The sequence below is a fragment of the Corythoichthys intestinalis genome, chromosome 16 (assembly GCF_030265065.1).
Source record: "Corythoichthys intestinalis isolate RoL2023-P3 chromosome 16, ASM3026506v1, whole genome shotgun sequence".
Classification (NCBI taxonomy): domain Eukaryota; kingdom Metazoa; phylum Chordata; class Actinopteri; order Syngnathiformes; family Syngnathidae; genus Corythoichthys; species Corythoichthys intestinalis.
The window spans coordinates 4269837-4289441 of NC_080410.1; the positions used below are offsets into that span (position 1 = coordinate 4269837).

Genomic DNA, 19605 nt, shown 5'->3' on the forward strand with positions numbered 1-19605 from the left:
TGTTGATTTGTATAAAGTTGGGAAAGAATACAAAACCCGTCTCTAAAAGTCTGGATGTTCATCAATCGACAGTCGGAGAAGTTGTCTACAAATGGAGAGAGTTTGGCACTGTTGCTTCTCTTCCCAGGAGTCGCCGTCCACCAAAGATGACGCCAAAAGTTCAGTGCCGAATACTCAGAGCGGTAAAAAAGAACCCTACAATGTCTGCTATAGAGTTACAGAAATCACGAGCAGAGTCCTATATCTGCACAGGTCAACTATATGTAAAACTATGGCCAAGAATGGTGTTAATTGGAGGACTCCACGGAGGAAGCCACTGCTGTCTAAAAAACATTGTTGCTCATTTAATGTTCGCAAAAAGGCCCTTCCACAGAAGTTGAATTGTTGGGGAGTAACACACAACGTCATGTGTGGAGGAAAATTAAACAGCTCAACATCAACACCTCATTCCCACCGTGAAGCATGGTGGCGGGACATCATTATTTGGGGCCGTTTTGGTACCTCAGGGTAGAGCCTAGTTCGGGCCTAAAAAAATCCAGCCCGACCCGACCCGGCCAGCGTGTATTAAAGCCCGACTTGGCCCGAGCCCGAGCAATTAACTTAAATTGCAGGCCCGAACCGGAAAAAATCTAAAATTTTATTTGTATGCCCCAGCCTAGAGCTGAAACGAGTACTCGAGCAACTCGAGTTTAAAAACTGATCTGAGTAATTTTATTCACCTCGAGTAATCGTTTGTTTTGACAGCTCTAAGCATCACGTTTTGCCCGGACAACTTTTAATGCGGGACAACGCGCTGTCACGTGCGGAGTGGAAGAAGGAAAAAAAAAAAAAACTTACTGCAGCCGACAGCCGCCACAAACGACGCCGACGTTGCTAAATACTAGCCCGCACGATGCTACGTTGGTAACAGATACCGTCTGATGCGTCTCATAGACATCACATGTATGTTGAAGTAGATGCACAATGACAGACTCGGCCGCGTCTGGGTAGCGTTAGCAAACAGCCGCCATCTTAAAGCAGTAGAGCGCTAAGCGCTAATAAAGAGCGCTAAACGCTAATAAATAAGATTAACGTTACTGTCGCTACTAGCTCACGTAACGTTAGCCCTGCGGAGAGCTAGGTTTCAATTAATTATGACCACTGTCGATGCGTGGCTAACGTGTCTTACATACAGGCTTTAACATAACATAGCATTGTGGAGTGATGAGGGTGTAAAATAAAAACATAATCATGCTAACTATCAATTTTAGCTCAGTAGTCATTGCTGGATAAAACACCAAGTAGTACTGGTCCCTAATGTGCTCCAATACAGCCTGTATCATACATTTATTTTGAACACTGCAAAAACTCAAAATCCTATCAGGACTTACAGTTTAGACTAACTTAAAACTTAACTAGAACTTAAAAATGGCTTGACACAAAGAGAAATTCAATTGAAACACGTGGGAAAAAATCCTAACTTTTAAGTGATGTGTGTTATCAAGCGTAACGGCATTTTTAGGTAATATATATATATATTTAATAAGATCTAAAAGTTTTTTGAGTTGACTTAGTCTTTTTTTTTAAATTCTAGTTACATCTGAGATGCAATAGTTGGCTGTTTTCAACAATATACATCGAAAATAAAGACATTGGTTGACTGAAAATGGTTCAAGATTAGATGAAATGTCTTGTTTTCTCATGTATATTTATAATTGCTCTTCACCTAAAAATATTTGTTTTATCCGATTACTCGATTAATCGATAGAATTTTCAGTCGATTACTCGATTACTAAAATATTCGATAGCTGCAGCCCTACCCCAGCCCCCCAAAACCCCGAATTTTTATGTTTTATTAGTAGCCCCGAGCCCGACCACGAAAATGTACGTTTTATTTGTAGGCCCAAGCACGTTTTATTTGTGAGGACTCAGGAGGAGGAGGAAATGCGGGATGCGATGCATGGTTGCGTTTTGTGTGATCACATTTGTGACGATGCCTATGTGCATAATGACAACAAATTAAAGTCTGTCTTTTGTAACAAATTCCCACGGTTAAACAAGACTGTAAGATGCATATTCAATCAACATTTATATCTTTTGTATTTGTGTGTCCGTTCTATCAGGTGGATAGTTAATGCGTCATTTCCTTGGCAAAATGCAATAGATATTTATTTTGATTTCTTCGAGTTGGCAGAAAACAACACTAGTTTTCTTAGTGTTTAAATAGTCTACATATTTTTAAGATCATTATAAATGCATTTACACAAGGAAATAACGCTGGAAAGGTTTGTTAAATATATTTCTGTGTGGGATATTGCGCTCACTACGCGCCTCTCTGACAAGGAGAGGAGCAGCAGCATATACAAAACTAAACTAAAAATACTTTAAAATAACATTAAATAACAATTTAGTATTTTAATGACTCGCATCAGAACACACAGAAGAACAACCTGCCTTAAGGAGCACTGAAACAAAATAAATAATAACGTTTTAAGGAACACCACGAACTCCAAGATGTCCTGCTTAGCATGAACAGGTGCAGCTCTCGAAACAAATGATAATAACTATGTTTGACTAATATCATGTTTTAGGCCAGTACAGTTTTTAAAATGCCTGCTCAGCGTAATGGTGCCAGTCTTTCTGCTCTTGTACGAGAGCAAAGCGCCACATTTGTTGCATTCGGCAAGGCCAACAGTTTTCTGTAGCATCTTCCACTATCAATTTAAATCCTTTCCACACACCACTTGTGGATTCTTGCCTTTTCAATCCCCCCGTCTTTAGTTTGCTTTTCACCTCTTACTGCTCTATCTCCATCCATCCATCCTTTATCTTCCGCTTATTCCGGGATCGGGTCGCGGGGGCAGCAGCTTTAGCAGGGAAGCCCAGACTTCCCTCTCCCCAGCCACTTCAGCCAGCTCCTCCGGCGGGATTCCAAGGCGTTCCCAGGCCAGCCGAGCGACATAGTCTCTCTAGCGTGTCCTGGGTCGACCCCGGGGCCTCCCGCCGGTGGGACATGCCCGGAATACCTCTCCAGGGAGGCGTCCAGGAGGCATTCGAACCAGATGCCCGAGCCACCTCAACTGGCTCCTCTCAACGCGGAGGAGTAGCGGCTCGACACCAAGCCCCTCCCAGATGACCGAGCTTCTCACCCTATCTCTAAGGGAGAGCCCGGACACCCTGCAGAGGAAACTCATTTCGGCCGCTTGTATCCGGGATCTTGTTCTTTCGGTCACGACCCACAGCTCGTGACCGTAGGTGAGGGTAGGAACGTAGATCGACCGGTAAATCGAGAGCTTCGCCTTTTGGCTCAGCTCCTTCTTCACCACAACGGACTGGTGCAGAGTCCGCATAACTGCAGACGCTGCACCGATCCACCTGTCAATCTCCCGCTCCCTCCTACCCTCACTCGTGAACAAGACCCCAAGATACTTGAACTCCTCCACTTGGGGCATCATCTCCTCCCTGACCCGGAGAGGGCATGCCACCCTTTTCGTCTGAGGACCATGGTCTCGGATTTGGAGGTGCTGATCTTCATCCCAACCGCTTCACACTCGGCTGCGAACCGCCCCAATGAGAGTTGGAGGTCATGGCTTGATGAAGCCAACAGCACCACATCATCTGCAAAAAGCAGAGATGAAATGCTGAGGCCACCAAACTGGACACCCTCAACGCTTCGGCTGCGCCTAGAAATTCTGTCCATAAAAATTATGAACAGAATCGGTGACAAAGGGCAGCCTTGGCGGAGTCCAATCTTCACTGGGAACGAATTCGACTTACTGCCGGCAATGCGGACCAGACTCTGACACCGGTCGTACAGAGACCGAACAGCCCTTACCAAGGGGCTCGGTACCCCGTACTGCTCTATCTCGAAATTCGAAAAGGAAATCCCAGGATGCGGAGTTGCAGACTCTCGGAGAGCGCCAGACAGAGCGCAAGGGGAAGATTAAAAGGAGGGCGGGGCCACGGCGTTCATGTGTGCAAACAATGCACTGGCTCATGCTTGTGATTACCAAAACGCCTTCTCTCTATTTTATCCAATTTATTTATTTTACAACAAGTATTCCTTAGTTAAACATCCATACATCGTTTTAGTTTACAAATATATATTTATTAAAAAAAAATTAGCGAGCGAGAAGTCCGGCCCGACCCGACCGAAATTCGGGTCGGGTCGGGTTCGAGTTCAAGATCTAGGCTCTACCTCAGGGCTTGGACAACTTGCAATCATTAATTGAAGCATGATTTCAAAAGTTCATCAGGATGTTTTGCAGCTAAAAAGAGGATGGAGGCTGCAACAAGACAATGATCCGAAACACAGAAGTAAATCAACTTCAGAATGGTATTAGAAGAACAAAATACACGTTCTGGAGTGGCCAAGTCAAAGTCCAGACTTGAACCCCATTGAGATGCTGTGGCGTGACCTAAAGACAGCGATTTATGCCAGACATCCCAGGCATCTGACTGAACTACAACACTTTTGTAGAGAAGAATAGGCCAAGATTAGTCCTCACCAATGTGCCAGGCTAGTCTACAGCTACAAGAAGGTCTGGTTTAAGTTATTGTTGTCAAAAGGGGGCCACAAAATATTTTGTCATTGTTTGCATACTAACCTCATTTAAAAGATGAAAACCTTTAAATTTTTGGTTGGTTTTAGTTAACCCTTTAACACCGAACGTGTCGGCAGCGACGCGTTTATGCATGTCGTCTTTGAAGCTTCGTCACGCTGTAATTACGTCACCCACGTGCCGCTGGTTGGTCTCATTTGAAAGTGCGGAAGTTGATGTCCACACCAGTTTTTATTTGAAGTCAATCGACCAAGAAAAACGGGAGATAGTGTCATTTGAGTTTTATAGTTTTATTACACTCATAAATATGCATTAAAATGCTGCATGTACCATGTATCTATCTCCATATTTCCATCATTTCTTGTCCATTTTCAAAACCGAAAGCAGCACAAAAGACTATATATTCCTAGAGCTGTTGTGATGTCAAGAAGGACGAACTGAATGGGACCATTTTTAATAAATTTCCGAGCGAGGCGCCAACTAAGGAAAAGGAGGCATGCGAAACAAGCAACGGCCGGTGTTGTGCACAACACCTGTTGGAGTGAGCGAGCGACTTTGAAACGTGCAGAATGAATCTAAAACTAAATTTCGCGCAAGCGAATGCATTATTTCATTAACTCAAGGATGAAGATGAGCTGTATTTGTCGTTGTTTTCCTGGGATGAGTCGGCATCTCGGCGAGTAGAAGTGACAGCTGCGCGGAAACGGCGAAAGAGTAGGCTGTGTGACGTTATGTGTGACGCAGCTCCGTGACCTGTTCAAGCAGAAGCTTTATTGAGTGCGCAAAAAAAAAAAAAAAAAAAAAAAAAAAAAAAAAAAAACCTTTATTGGGTCGCATGCCACAAAAAAATTGAATTTAACTGAACTACTTGTCAATATTTTTGATAATAATTGTTTTCTATATTATATGTATTTTTTCTTCAATATAATCTTTTCAATTTTTATATAGATGTGTGTTCGAGAAGCTTGATTGCATGTACGTATACTTTAGATAAAGTGATGGGTATAATACCTAACTTCACAAAGAGATATCCTCCAAACCATTTTTTGTGTTATATGATATATATATTTTTTTCTCACTATTTTGCACTGTATATAACCTGTTTTGACCATAGTATGTGTAAAGGCCAAAAACACCTATGACCACACCCACTGTTTGTGTTGAATTTTCAAACATAAAACAATTCAATCTTATTTTTTTCGATTTAATGTTTATCTTAACAAGTTGAATAAATATGATCAAGCTTCAAAACGGTTGGTCGAGCATGTTTGGTTGTCAATGGGACACCAACATTACAAATTTTGAAAAAATATTTTGGGATTTTTTTGTCTTTTTGGGTCCAAAATGTGGATTATAATTGGTCAGTGAAGAAAACAACAGTTTGGACATGAAGTTCAAGGTGTCCTGAAAAAAGGGACCCAACTTGGCCATTGTGAACAATTTTTTCTTTGAAATATAAAGGCAACATCAAATGCATGCAAATTCGGCCAAAATGGGCTTAGGTGTTAAAGGGTTAAAGCAGACACTGTTTTTTCATCTGTATGATTTTGACAACGATCAGATCACATTTGATGGTGATTTTATGCAGAAATGTGAGAAATTCCAAAAGGTTTAGATACTTTTTCATACCACTGTATGCACAAACACACGTACAGTACACGTACAAGAAAGTACACTAGTACAGTTAGCACAAGTACATCTACCTGTAGCACAAGTACAGGCAAGTATACCAACTTCAAGTACAAGTACAAGCAACTACTAGAGATATCCCGATCGATCGTTCAAAGTATCGGAATCGGCAAAAATGCCTTTTTTTTAATATATATATATATTTTTTAATTAAATTGTTTTCTAATTGTATTTAACGTTACAGACATAATATGTTACACTCATCCAGAGTCTTTAGTTTAGGCTTAAGGTAGGGTTATCAAATTTATTCCGATAACGGCGGTAATTAATTTTTTAAAAAATGTATCAGGTTAAAATATTTAACGCAATCAATGCATGCGTTGAACGACCGTTGAGTAGAGTGAATTTTGGCAGCCTTTGAGGCCTTTTTTTTAATTGGCAAAAGCCTTACAATCCCTCTCCCTATGATTAGAAATATCATGGGAAGCAATGTTGGGAAGCAAGGTAGCAATTGATCTTTTTTTTAACACCTTATATTAATTCCCAACGCAGAGAATATATATCAATTGGTAGCACTACGCACAGTCATGGTTCCACTTCCCATCATGCATTTGGGCATGGCTACAGTATCATTTACTGAAAGCTTAACAAATGAAAACACTAGATGGCAATATTTAGTCACAATATACAAATTCACAAGTCTATCTATCCGTGGATCCCTCTCACAGAAAGAATGTTAATAATTGAGGATTTATTGTCATAATAAACAAATACAGTACTTATGTACTGTATGTTGAATGTATATATAGTTTTATTCATTTTTTTCTTAATACATTGCCAAAATGTATATGATCGGGAAAAATTATCGGGAATGATTGGAATTGAATCGGCAGCAAAAAAAAGCAATCGGATCGGGAGATATCGGGATCGGCAGATACTCAAACTAAAACGATCGGGATCGGTTCGGGAGCAAAAAAACATGATCGGAACAACCCTAGCAACTACTGTACAATTGTTTGTAGTACAAGTACATGCATGTACATGTACTTCCGTGACAGCCAGCATAAACTATTCCTGGAGATGGCATTTTTCTTTTTGTGTGGTAATTTAAAAAAAAAAAAAAACTTGTATCTTGTTTCCTTTGAAAATATCCTTGATTATTTTATTGATTTGTAGCGCTTAATAAAAAAATCCTAAAAACCCCATTTTTTTCACCCTATTTCAATCTTCTGAAAATGAATACATGATTGGATAGGAGACATCTCTATTAAATATACTTGCGTTATCCGCCTTACCTTGTTGGTTTCGAAGAGCATGTCGCGGCCGCCGGCGCTGATCTTGAATGTGTTGCTGTCAGAGACGCCGTACGAGCAGATCTGTCCGTAGGGAAAGGACTCCAGGGCCTCGGCCTCTCCTTGCCGATAGAGAGAGACACTGCCGGCCGCCACCCCCAACCATAACTTCTGGGAAAAACTCCCCGTTGAACTCTGGAAAGGACACATAAAATGTCAGCATGACCTGCATGTTCTTTTCACTGACACTTCCTTTGGTGACCAAAGCTAAGCCAGTGAATGTGAATCTGCGATATTAAACCAATGGATGAAAATATTCACGACATGAGACGACAAACAATTTGATAGCATGCAAATGAAGTCCTGATGGTGTAAAACTGTGTGAGCACTATTTTATGTGATTTTTTTTGGTCTTGTTTTTATGTTTACATGAATCTGTACTTTTACAAGAAAACTTTTTATTTAGGGATTTAGGAAGTTCCTAAATTCCAGGATGTCCCGCGCAATCCGGGACTGTTGGCAACCCAAATTTGGTTCTACAGTAGTATGAAAAAGTTTCTCGCATTTCTGCATAAAATCACCATCAAATGTGATCTGATCTTTCTCATAATAACACAGATGAAACAACAGTGTCTGCTTTAACCTAAAACCACTCAACCATTTTTAAGTTTTCATATTTTTGATGAGCATAGTATGCAAACAATGACAGAGGGGAGAAAAATAAGTAAGTGAACCATCCCATTTAATATTTTGTGCTTCCCCTTTGGCAGCAATAACTTCAACCAGACGCTTCCTGTAGCTGCAGATCAGTCTGGCACATCGATCAGGACTAATCTTGGCCCATTCTCCTCTTCAAAACTGCTGTAGTTCAGTCAGATTCCTGGGATGTCTGGCATGAATTGCTGTCTTTAGGCCATGCCACAGCATCGTACTGGGGTTCAAGTCTGGACTTTGACTTGGCCACTCCAGAAAGTGTATTTTGTTCTTCTGAAACCATTCTGAAGTTGATATACTTGTGTGCTTTGGATCATTGTCTTGTTGAAGCATTCATCCTCTTTTTAGCTTCAACTGTCAGACAAACGGCCTTAGGTTTTCCTACAAAAAATCCTGATAAACTTGAATTCATTCTTCCATTAATGTTTGCAAGTTGTCCAGGCCCTGAGGTAGCAAAACAGCCCCAAATCATGACGCTCCCTCAACCATGCTTCACGGTGGGGATGAGGTGTTGATGTTGGTGAGCTGTTCCATTTTTCCCTCCACACATGACGTTATGTGTTACTCCCAAACATTTCAACTTTGGTTTCATCAGTCCACAAAATATTTTGCTAAAACTTCTGTGAAGTCCCCAAGTACCTTTTTGCGAAATTTAAACGAGCATCAATGGTTTTTTTAGACAGCGGTGGCTTCCTCCGTAGAGTCCTCCCATGAAAACCATTCTTGGGCATAGTTTTACACATAGTTGATGTCTGCACATAGATATTGGACTGTGCCAGTGATTTCTGTAAGTCTTTAGCAAATACTCTAGGGTTCTTTTTTTACCTCTCTGAGTATTTTGCGCTGACCTCTAGGTGTCATATTTGGTGGACAGCCACTCCTTGGGAAAGAAGCAACAGTGCTAAACTCTCTCCATTTGTAGACAACTTTTCTGGATGTTCATCAATCGATAGTCAGACTTTTAGAGATCGTTTTGTATCCTTTCCCAGCTTTATACAAATCAACAATCCTCGATAGCAGGTCTTCTGACAGCTCTTTTGACCGAGCCATGATGCACATCAGAAAATGCTTCTCATCAAGACATTTATAGTGGGCAGGGCAGCTTTAAACCATTCATTAGTGATTGGGCACACGTCTGACTTAAATTGGGTTCACTTATTTTTGCCCCTTCCTTCATTGTTTGCATGCTACCCTCATTAAAATATGAAAACCTATGAATGTTTGGGTGGTTTTAGTTAATGCAAACGCTGTTTTTTCATCTGTGTGATTTTGACAAAGATCTAATCACATTTAATTTTGATTTTATGCAGAAATGTGAGAAGTTGTGAAAGGCTCACATACTTTTTCATACCATTGTATATAAACCACACTTGACTTAATCAAATATGAGGGAAAAAGTACCGCCTTAGAGTTCAAAATTATTATTATTATTATTATTATATATTTTTAAAAGAATGTAAAAATAAGTCAATATTATTTGTATCTATATCTTATATTTATATTTGAAAAAATCTTTAAAAAATAACCTTATTTTTTTAAAAAATGACGCAAACATTAAAGAACACTGAAAGAAATTATAGTCCTTTTCTATCAAATCTTCTTAAAAATAAGAACATTTCTGACAAACAAGCTTTTTTAAAAATTAAATATACGAATTAGTTGCTTAAAATAAGTCTGTAAAGCTTATTTTCGGCTAAATAGTTTTCTTATTTCTAGAAATCTGAGTAAAATTTACTTGAAACCCTGGCAGATAATTTCACTTATTTCTATTAGATTTAACATCAGAAACTAGTTTTAAGGAGGTGTGTTTTTGCAGTTTATGATTTTGGAATATCAGACCACACTCAAAAACTAAGGTCTAATCTCAATTTTTCATTTAATAATAAATGTGTTTAGATCATGTGTCAATCATTTTCTTTTTTTCTTATCAAGTATGAATATTATGAATATGTAAAAGAACATCTTAAATATTCAAGTTAAATATTCATGTTTCAAAACTGTAAACACAGGAAGATCCTGCCAAAATGCTTTAACTGTTTCAATATTGAATGCGGCACACAAACTTGTTAACTAAACAAGCCAAGTGGTTAGGAATGTGGCCTGTGACCAAATGGCCCCAGGTGTCTTTTCCACAACTACTCACAATGTAGAAGTCGACTTCATAGAGCGTGCATCCGAAGCCGGACCACTGGCGCGCGATGGTGAGGTAAGCGGCCATGCTGTCTCTCCGGTCGGAGCCCGCCAGTCCCCTCCAGCGCTCCAAGATGGCCCCTGTGACGGCCGCCGCCTCCTCCTTCACACGGCTGCGGAGGCGAAGGTTCTTCTCAGCCTTCTGCTTGTGCGCCGCCGCATGGCTCCACAGCGCCCCCGCCAGCAGGCCCGCGGGGAATCGCTGGGCGGCGGGGCAGCCCGTCGCCGGGGACACCTGCGACGCCAGGACGCGGGCTTCCAGCACGTGGCCGGGAAAGAGTTCGTCCAGGGGCGGGCAGGGCGTGTGCGTGCTGAAGTCCCCCACGATGGCTTGAAGTCGGAGGGCCGCTAGCGTCTGGAGGTCCTCCTCGCAGGCGGGCAGCTGCCCACGTACCACCATCTCGTGACACTGCCGATCCAAAACAAAATCAACACCGGTTGGGAAGGATGATAGAAGTCCAATCATGTGTCATCCAAACATCCTTCTGCTGTCAATTTGAATAAGTTTATAACTAGGGGTGGCAACCTCTTGGTACCTCTAGATTAGGGTTGGACATCGAGCATGGGATCCAGGACTAACACTCTGATGCTCACAGAACCGTTCAAATTATTTAATTTTGACTCCATGTTTCGGTGCCCTGACCGCCGAGCAAAAAAAAAAAAATAGCACAGCTGCCGAACACCACGAAGAAGCCACATGAAGCATATGTTTGTGCATCGCAACTTGATTTCAACCATGGACACGGTGCGGCGGCGCTCAAAAGTGGCTCAACTTCACAAAGAAAAAGGACCAGTCAGCTCTGCAACACAGCTATATCATGCAAAGGTGGCTGCACGACCAATATGATTAAACACCTCGAGCTTCATGGAATACAAGTACCGAGTGCATAGCTGAGTGCAGAAAAACAATGTTACGTCTGTCTTCTGCTGCCGCCGCGACCTGACCACGGATTAAGCGGTAGATGATGGCTAGATTGATGGAATAGTACGACAATACAGTAAGTAACATCGGGCTAATGTACACTGCTAGCCTAAAGTATTGGCACCCATGCAATTCTGTCAGATTATGCTCAATTTGTCCCAGAAAATGATTTCAATTACATATGTTTTGGTAGTAATATCTTCATTTATTTTGCTTGCAATGAAAAAACACAAAAGAAAATGAAAAAAAAATAAAATCATTATCATTTTACACAAAAGTATTGGCACCCACAGCCTAATACTTGGTAGCACAACCTTTAGACAAAATAACTGCGAACAACCGCTTCCGGTATCCATCAATGAGTTTCTTACAATGCTTCATAATGCCTCATAAACATCATAATGCCATGCACACGGACAAGCAGTCCAGTGCCAGAAGAAGCAAAGCAACACCAAAACATCAGGGAGCCTCCGCCATGTTTGACTGTGGGGACCGTGTTCTTTTCTTTGAAGGCCTCTTTTTTTATCCCTGTAAACTCTGTTATTGCATTTTCCCAAAAAGCTCTACTTTTTTCTCATCTGACCAGAGAACATTCTTCCAAAACGTTTTTTTGGCTTTCTCAGGTAAGTTTTGGCAAACTCAAGCCTGGGTTTTTATGTCACTGGGTTAGAAGTGGGGTTTTCCTGGGTATCCTACCATCGAGTCCCTTTTCATTCAGACGTCGATGGATAGTACGGGTTGACACCTTTGTACCCTCGGCCTGCAGGACAGCTTGAACTTATTTGGATGTTAGTCGAGGTTCTTTATCCACCATCCGCACAATCTTTCGTTGAAATCTCTCGTCAATTTTTCTTTTTCGTCCACATCTCGGGAGGTTAGCCACACTGCCATGGGCTTTACACTTATTGATGACACTGCGCACAATAGAAACAGGAACGTTCAGGTCTTTGGAGTTGGACTTGTAGCCTTGAGATTGCCCATGCTTCTTCACAATTTTGCTTCTCAAGTCCTCAGACAGTTCTTTGGTCTTCTTTCTATTCTCCATGCTCAATGTGGTACACACAAGGACACGGGACAGAGATTGAGTGAACTACTTTAACTGGCTGCAAGTGTGATTTAGTTATTGCCACCACCTGTTATGCGCCACAGGTAAGCAACAGGTACTGTTAATTACACAAATTAGAGAAGCATCACATGATTGTTTAAAGCACAGGTGTCAGACCAATTCCAGAAAGGGCCAAGTGAGTGCTGGATTTGGTTCCAACCGATAACACACAGAGAGTTTAACCAATGAACTTCCTGCTGAAACATGCAGCATCTGACAAAGTTTAACTGATTACACATGTAAAAGATCAAATTGGTGAAAAGGTGTCCTCTTCACTGGTTGGAAAGCAAACCTGCACCCAGTTGGCCCTTTCTGGAATCGGTTTGACACCTGCGGTTTAAAGGGTGCTAATACTTTTGTCCGCCCCATTTTTGAAGTTTTGTGTAAAATATGAATGAATAATGATTAAATTTTTTCCCATTCTCTGTTTTCTCATTGCAAGCAAAATAAATGAAGATATTACTACTAAAGCAATTTTAAGTGCAATCATTTTCTGGGAGAAATTGAGCATTACCCAACAGAATTGCAGGGGTGCCAATACTTTTGGCCAGCACTGTAAATGAAGGTCTCCAGCGGGATTCGAGCCCGCGTTGTCCATGCGACAGACAAGTGCTTAAACCACAGGACTGTAATTCCACATAATGTTACAGTCATTATTTTCCTTATAAGAGCTATTCCATTTAATCGTAGTAAAAATCAGTGATACAGTCCTCAGATGAAAACCAACAAATCCGTTACGGTACGCGACTGCGGAACCAGGCAGACAACAATGAAATAAGGATTGCATTAAATGGTTTATTGAACACACAAAAAACGCGATCGCTAAAACATGGAAACAAAAAGGCTGTGTCAGTAGGTTGGAATCAATTAAAAAAAAAAAAAAAAAAAGTGAAATTCGCAGTGAGAGGCAGACGAACGGAAAAACCAAGGCAAAAATGCAACTCGCAATGAAGTAGTCAAGAATACCAACTGCCAAATAGCCGCAAGTCAATATCTCGGCAATACGCCTAGGATCGGTTTAAAGACACTGCTGGTGAGCTGGAATTGGATGCTGTTACAACTTCGTGAACTCATCCCACAGCTCTGTTAGAAAACAATCTGACCAGCAGCAGAATGTGACAAAATCATGCCAGTCGTCACACTAGCTTCGTTTGCTAGCTAGCAAAACTATGCTACCAGTCCAGCCCAACCACGCCATCATCCCCAGCATGCATTGCGCGCGTAAAACATGGCGCCCTCCATAGGTCAAAACATGCACTAAATATTATATTTTTAAATCAATGGTAATAATAAACATGTTTCTAATAACACATTTTAGTAGAAGAGAACAATTGTGGCTTATTCAAGCCTACAAGTCTTTAAGTCCGAGGTTCCCTTTAAGTGCAAACTAATGGCTACACATCCTCATCCATGTATTACCTGCTCAAAGAGGAAGAGATACTCGATGCTTTCCACTGATATGCTGTCGGCATCCAGAAGGCAATAGAGCTTGAACCACAGTTTCCGTTGGCCTTTGGATTCACACTCTTTGTTGGAGACGCTGCACACAAAGTCACCGCACCGCTAATGAATTCCCTTACACAGATGTCGCAACACATAGGTTCTAAAATCTTACAGTGGGGGAAAGAAAATCTAACATTGCCTTGAGAAATTCTGTGAAATGAAATGTATACACTACTAGCTAGTGACATTATCGTCACGGCACCACAGGATTAGCTTGCGCATTTGGAAATGTAGGTCAGTAATTCTGTCAAACTCATTTTTGTTGCCAGCCAATTTGTAGTCAGGGTTTGCTTTGAAGGGAGAGAGCGCTATTATGTTGTATTATATAAATATTTAACTCATTTGGCTGCTATTGACTAATTCATTAGCAAATGAATTGACATCTATTTTGATAGTCAATAAACCGTTCAGACATATTGTTGATCTCAAAATTGTCCAAATTTATTCTTAGAACCTCTTAACAATTTTTAAAAATCTCCCTTTAAATAAAAAGGTAGGAAACAGTAAAATTATATCTATTTATTTATTTATTTTTTCAAAAGGGAAAACTTAAATATTCTCTTTACACATGTTTATTAGTTTTATTTCTATTTATTTAGAATTTATAATCAACAAAAAGGGGTGGGGGTCGATAAACCTCTTCGTTTTTCCATTTTTTGGATTTGATTTAAAAAAATGATAAATATATATCATGTATTTTCTATTTTAAATGATTATTTTTTAAATGATTATTATTTTAATTCATTTGGTTAAAAAAGGAAAAAAATATTCTCAAATTACTGGACTATGGAGATTTTACACAATTTTTTGGTGGAAAAACAGTGATTTTACATACTTTTTTTGTGAAAAGAACGAAGTCGCCACAATGATTACTGTTGTCATGATACAATTATTTTCTAACTCTATATCAATACTCAAATTGATACTAATCAATACTACATTAATAATAAATTAATGTTATCTTTTAATTTACTCTTTCGGTGCAACTGATGATGAAGAAATGAGTTTATCGCTAGTAGACGTCCAATCCATTTGAAGTGGGACTGCCAATTAGACGTCTAGCACTGTTAAGTGCAGCCGATGAGTTAACAATGAAACAGCAAAAATATTTTCCATTAACATGACAATCAAGAATCTTCCCAAAATGAAATTTCCCCCAATGTCCACAAATTTCTGGTAACCTTCGGTCGTGCATAGTCTATGGTCGTGTTGAAACAAATAAATAACAGAGTATTAGGAGTATAACAGTATTTATAAACGGGCATCACAGTTCGATGCGTGCAGTCAGACAGCAAATACGTTAAAAAAAAAAAAAAAAAAAAATATCCAGTTAATCCTCCTAAAGTCCAGAGGGCAGTAGAAGTAATGCGTCGAAACCAACAACTGACATTACGAGAAAAAGAAGACAAACCAAAACAGACGAAGCAGTAATCATTGATCGCTACTGGGAAAGTTATGGCAAATGTACTGAGTGGGAATTATGAAATGCAGTATTCCTCATACTTTTTGAGTTGTATTGATTTTATATTTTCAAATTAGGAAATGTTTATTTTCCTCTAGTCCTAGGCTTAAGTCATTGAAACACTGAGTGAATATTTATTTTTGCATTATTTTGAGAGATGCGATTTCTGTTTTGGAACTATTTGCTCTTTTATTTTATTACTTTATTTTAGCCAATATAAAATGTATCTCATGTGGTAGTGTATGTTCACTGGTAACGGTTTACAGTTAACTGTGTGTAATCCAATATTGAAAATGGTAGTATTTTATTTTTATAAAAAGGTTGCCAGCTGTTGAGTGCTACCTGACTTCAACTGTTACCTCAGTCCATCCCCACAAAATACGTTGTTTTCTATTTTTTCACAAAAACTGTGAATTAATGAATGCTAGAACAATAAAAACTGAAATTCACAGGTTTGATGTTTTCTTCTATTTATTTTGCACTTTAATAAGAACTGCTTTTTAGTTTTAGCCAATTGAACAAACTTAACAATCAAATGCCGTGATTGAAAAAAAGCTTTTGTTTTCCCTGTTGCGATCCTGTACCGAACTGTGACACCCGTACAGAGGTACGTACCGAATCGTGACTTGTCTGTACCGTTACAAGCCAAATGAGGGGCCATTACATGGTGACGCTCCAAGAATATGACAAATTCCATCTTTGCATTTAAATAGTTCCGTCTCCATTCGAAAGATGTCACAATTCCGCGTGAAAAAAATGTAGTATTCATGCCAGGTGCTGAGGGGCAGTGCAGTTTTACAAGGCAATAGCATATGATGCACTTTGTTGACAACAAACCTCAGCCCGGAAGTCAATATACCCGCCCACTCGAAGCAATGGCATCCACGTGTTTTTTTGTTTTGCTTCAAAAGGCACAAAAATTTGAACATAAAATATACCGTATTTTCCAAACTATAAGGCGCACCTTCAATGAATGGCCTATTTTTAAAACTGTTTTCATATAAAGGGTGAACCGCATTATTAAGGGGCAGCAGTAGTAGTAGTAGTTGGGGTTGCGTTATGCATCCACTAGATGGAGCTGCGCTAAGGGGAATGTCATGCCATGATTATCCAATATTGATCTACTGTATTGGCCCGAATATAAGACGGGTGTTTTTTTGCATTGAACCAAGACTGAAAAAGGGAGTTGTCTTATATTCGCGGTCTAGACATTATACCCATTCACGACGCTAGATGGCGCCAGATATCATTAAAGCTATGTTCTGTCATGACAGATCTCAGCTACTCTCCCCATTCATGACGCTAGATGGCGCCAGATAACATTGAAGCGAGGTTCTGTCATGACAGATCTCAGCTACTCTCAAGTTCATGGGTCCTCAAGTCCAGTCTTCGAGAGCCCCAATCCAGCTTGTTTTCCATTTCTCCCTCCTGCAACACACCTGACTCAAATAATCAGGATTGTTATCAGGCTTCTGCAGAGCTTGCTGATGAGCTGATCATTTGATTCAGGTGTGTTCAAGGAAGGAGACATGGAAAACAAGCTGGATATGGGCTCTCGAGGACCGGACTTGGGCACCCCTGCTCAAGTTAAACGAGTTTGCATTATTTTATTGCAATGTTTTTCCTTATTCAGATTTGTTTCAAGACTACAGTTACAGTTAGACTTCACTTTGATGGTTAATGCAGTTATTGCAATTTTGTTGTTTTATCACAATAGATTGGTTTATTTACATTTCAAAAACCAGAAGCCATTCATTTACGAATGTGATTGCACTTTAGTTTACATATTTTAATGTTCAGATATTAAGATTAAGATTTGAATGAGGCAAAATAACATGCTTTTTCTCTCAAATATATTGTTATAATCATTTGCTTCGGATGTACTGTAATTATTTTCTGTATAAAAATTAATTTGGTGTTCAAAAAGTCTTTTTTCAAACTCGAGTCTCGAAAAAGAGGGGGTCGTCTTATAATTCAGGGCCGTCTTATATTCTGGCCAATATAGTAATATTATTAATATATACTGTATTCTTACTGTGTTATTGTAAATTGGTTAAAAAAATGGGGGGGGGGGGGCAATAATATTGCATATTGCAATAATTTATGAGAGAATTTATCGCCCACTAAAATTTGTTATCGTGACAGGCCTAACGCAATTGATTCGTTCCGCTTTGGAGGTCAGAATAAAAAGTTTGCGTTGTTGCCTTCTGTTTTTGCAGTAACTGTGCAAAGGCGAGGCCGTTCCGCAACACAATCGTTGCGTCCTGGTGTCGCAGTAAATGGCCCCTTAGTATCGATACTTTTGCAATCAATCATCAAATTAGGATACATTTCAGTATTGGATACTTTTCGATACTTTTGACAACTCTACCTGTAATAGCGTATGCTAAAGAGAATAAATTATTCTTTAAGTTTCCCCACGTTTGGCCAATAAGAGCACAATAACAATGTTCCACAAGACTTGAAAACAAAGCAACCGCCCGGCGCATATCAAAAATCTTTCATGGAATCTGACCTGGTGAGGATGTCTGCGATGAGCGCGCCGCCTGACAACGGCCTCTCCCACAGTGCGTTCTGCTCATACAACGCGAATGTGTTCTTGCTGTCCTTCAAGCCTAGCCTCTGCTGCATCCTCTGCACCACCTACGAGGAACGGAAATGTCATCCATTACTCAAATGAATATCAAGATTTCTGAACAATTTGATTGAGGAGTCCAAACCTCATTGGCAGTGGTATGCGAACTGATGTAAAGCTGGCAGCACCCAGGTCCAGGATAGTGCACCATGCACAGCATCTCCTGCCTGCTCATCAGCATCTGGATCTCCTCCCATGAGGGAACGCACTCACGACACTTGGTCTTCTCCAGTGCCTCGCAGATAAAAGATGCGTAGTTGTCCATTTCCGATTCTGGACTCTGGTTCTGAATCCTGCAATGGACACGAGATGCTTTTTAATTTGCCGATCCATTACATAATATTTTCAGGGTTGAAAACAATAAGTAAAAGATATACAGTGGTATGAAAAAGTATCTGAACCTTTTGAAATTTCTCACATTTCTGCATAAAATGTGATCTGATCGTTATGAAAATCACACTGATGAAAAAACAGTGTCTGCTTTAACTAAAACCACCCAAACATTTGTAGGTTTTCATATTTTAATGAGGATAATATGCAAACAATGACAGAAAGGGGGGAAATAAGTAAGTTAACCTCCACATTTAAAATCCCCCCTACTTTGGCACCAATAATTTCAACCAGACGCTTCCTGTAGCTGCAGATCAGTCTGGACCATCAATCCCGACTAATCTTGGCCTATTCTTCTCTACAAATCTGCTGTAGATTAGTCAGATTCCTGGGATGTCTGACATGAATCGCTGTCTTTAGGTCATACCACAGCATCTCAATGGGGTTCAAGTCAAGTGGCCACTCCAGAGTGTGTGTTTTGTTCTTCTGAAACTATTCTGAAGTTGATTTACTTCTGTGTTTCGGATCATTGTCTTGTTGCAGCATCCATCCTCTTTTTAGCTTCAACTATCTGACAGATGGCCTACGGTTTTTCTGCAAAACATCCTGATAAACTTTTGAATTTATTCTTCCATGAATGACTGGAAGTTGTCCAGGCCCCGAGGTAGCAAAACAGCCCCAAATCATGATGCTCCGTCCACCATGCTTCACGGTGGGGATGAGATGTTTGTGAGCTGTTCCATTTTTCCTCCACACATGACGTTGTGTGTTACTCCAGAACAATTCAACTTTGGTTTCAGCAGTCCACAAAATATTTTGCAAAAACTTTTGTGGAGTTTCTAAGTGCCTTTTTTGCGAACATGAAACAGGCAACAATGTTTTTATTAGACAGCAGCGGCATCCTATGTGAAGTCCTCCCATGAACACCATTCTTGGCCTTACATAGTATTAGTCTTTCATATAGTTGATGTGTACACAGAGAACATATAGTTGATGTGTGCACAGAGATATTGGAATGTGCTAGTGATTTCTGTAAGTCATTAGCAGACATTCTAGTTATTTATTTATTTTTTAATTTTTTTATAGCTCTCTGACTATTCTGCGCTGAACTCTTGGCATCATCTTTCGTGGACGGCCACTCCTTGGCAAGAAGCAACAGTGCCAAACTCTCTCCATTTGAAGACAACTTCTCTGACTGTCGATTGATGAACATCCAGACTTTTAGAGATGTTTTTTTTTTTTTTATCCTTTCCTTTCTTTATACAAATCAACAATACTTGAT

General features: G+C 40.0%; 1 protein-coding gene across 1 annotated transcript in view; it reads right to left on the bottom strand.

The window, feature by feature from the left end:
- Nucleotides 1-19605, bottom strand: part of plekhh3 (pleckstrin homology, MyTH4 and FERM domain containing H3) — a 154986-nt gene that overhangs the window by 7551 nt on the left and 127830 nt on the right. Inside the window, exons 8-12 of the mRNA XM_057860785.1 lie at nucleotides 18079-18286; nucleotides 17874-18001; nucleotides 13813-13933; nucleotides 10320-10775; nucleotides 7466-7657 (exon numbers count right to left, since the gene is read on the bottom strand). Coding sequence (XP_057716768.1) covers nucleotides 7466-7657; nucleotides 10320-10775; nucleotides 13813-13933; nucleotides 17874-18001; nucleotides 18079-18286 — 1105 coding nt within the window. The remainder of the gene's footprint in view (nucleotides 1-7465; nucleotides 7658-10319; nucleotides 10776-13812; nucleotides 13934-17873; nucleotides 18002-18078; nucleotides 18287-19605) is intronic.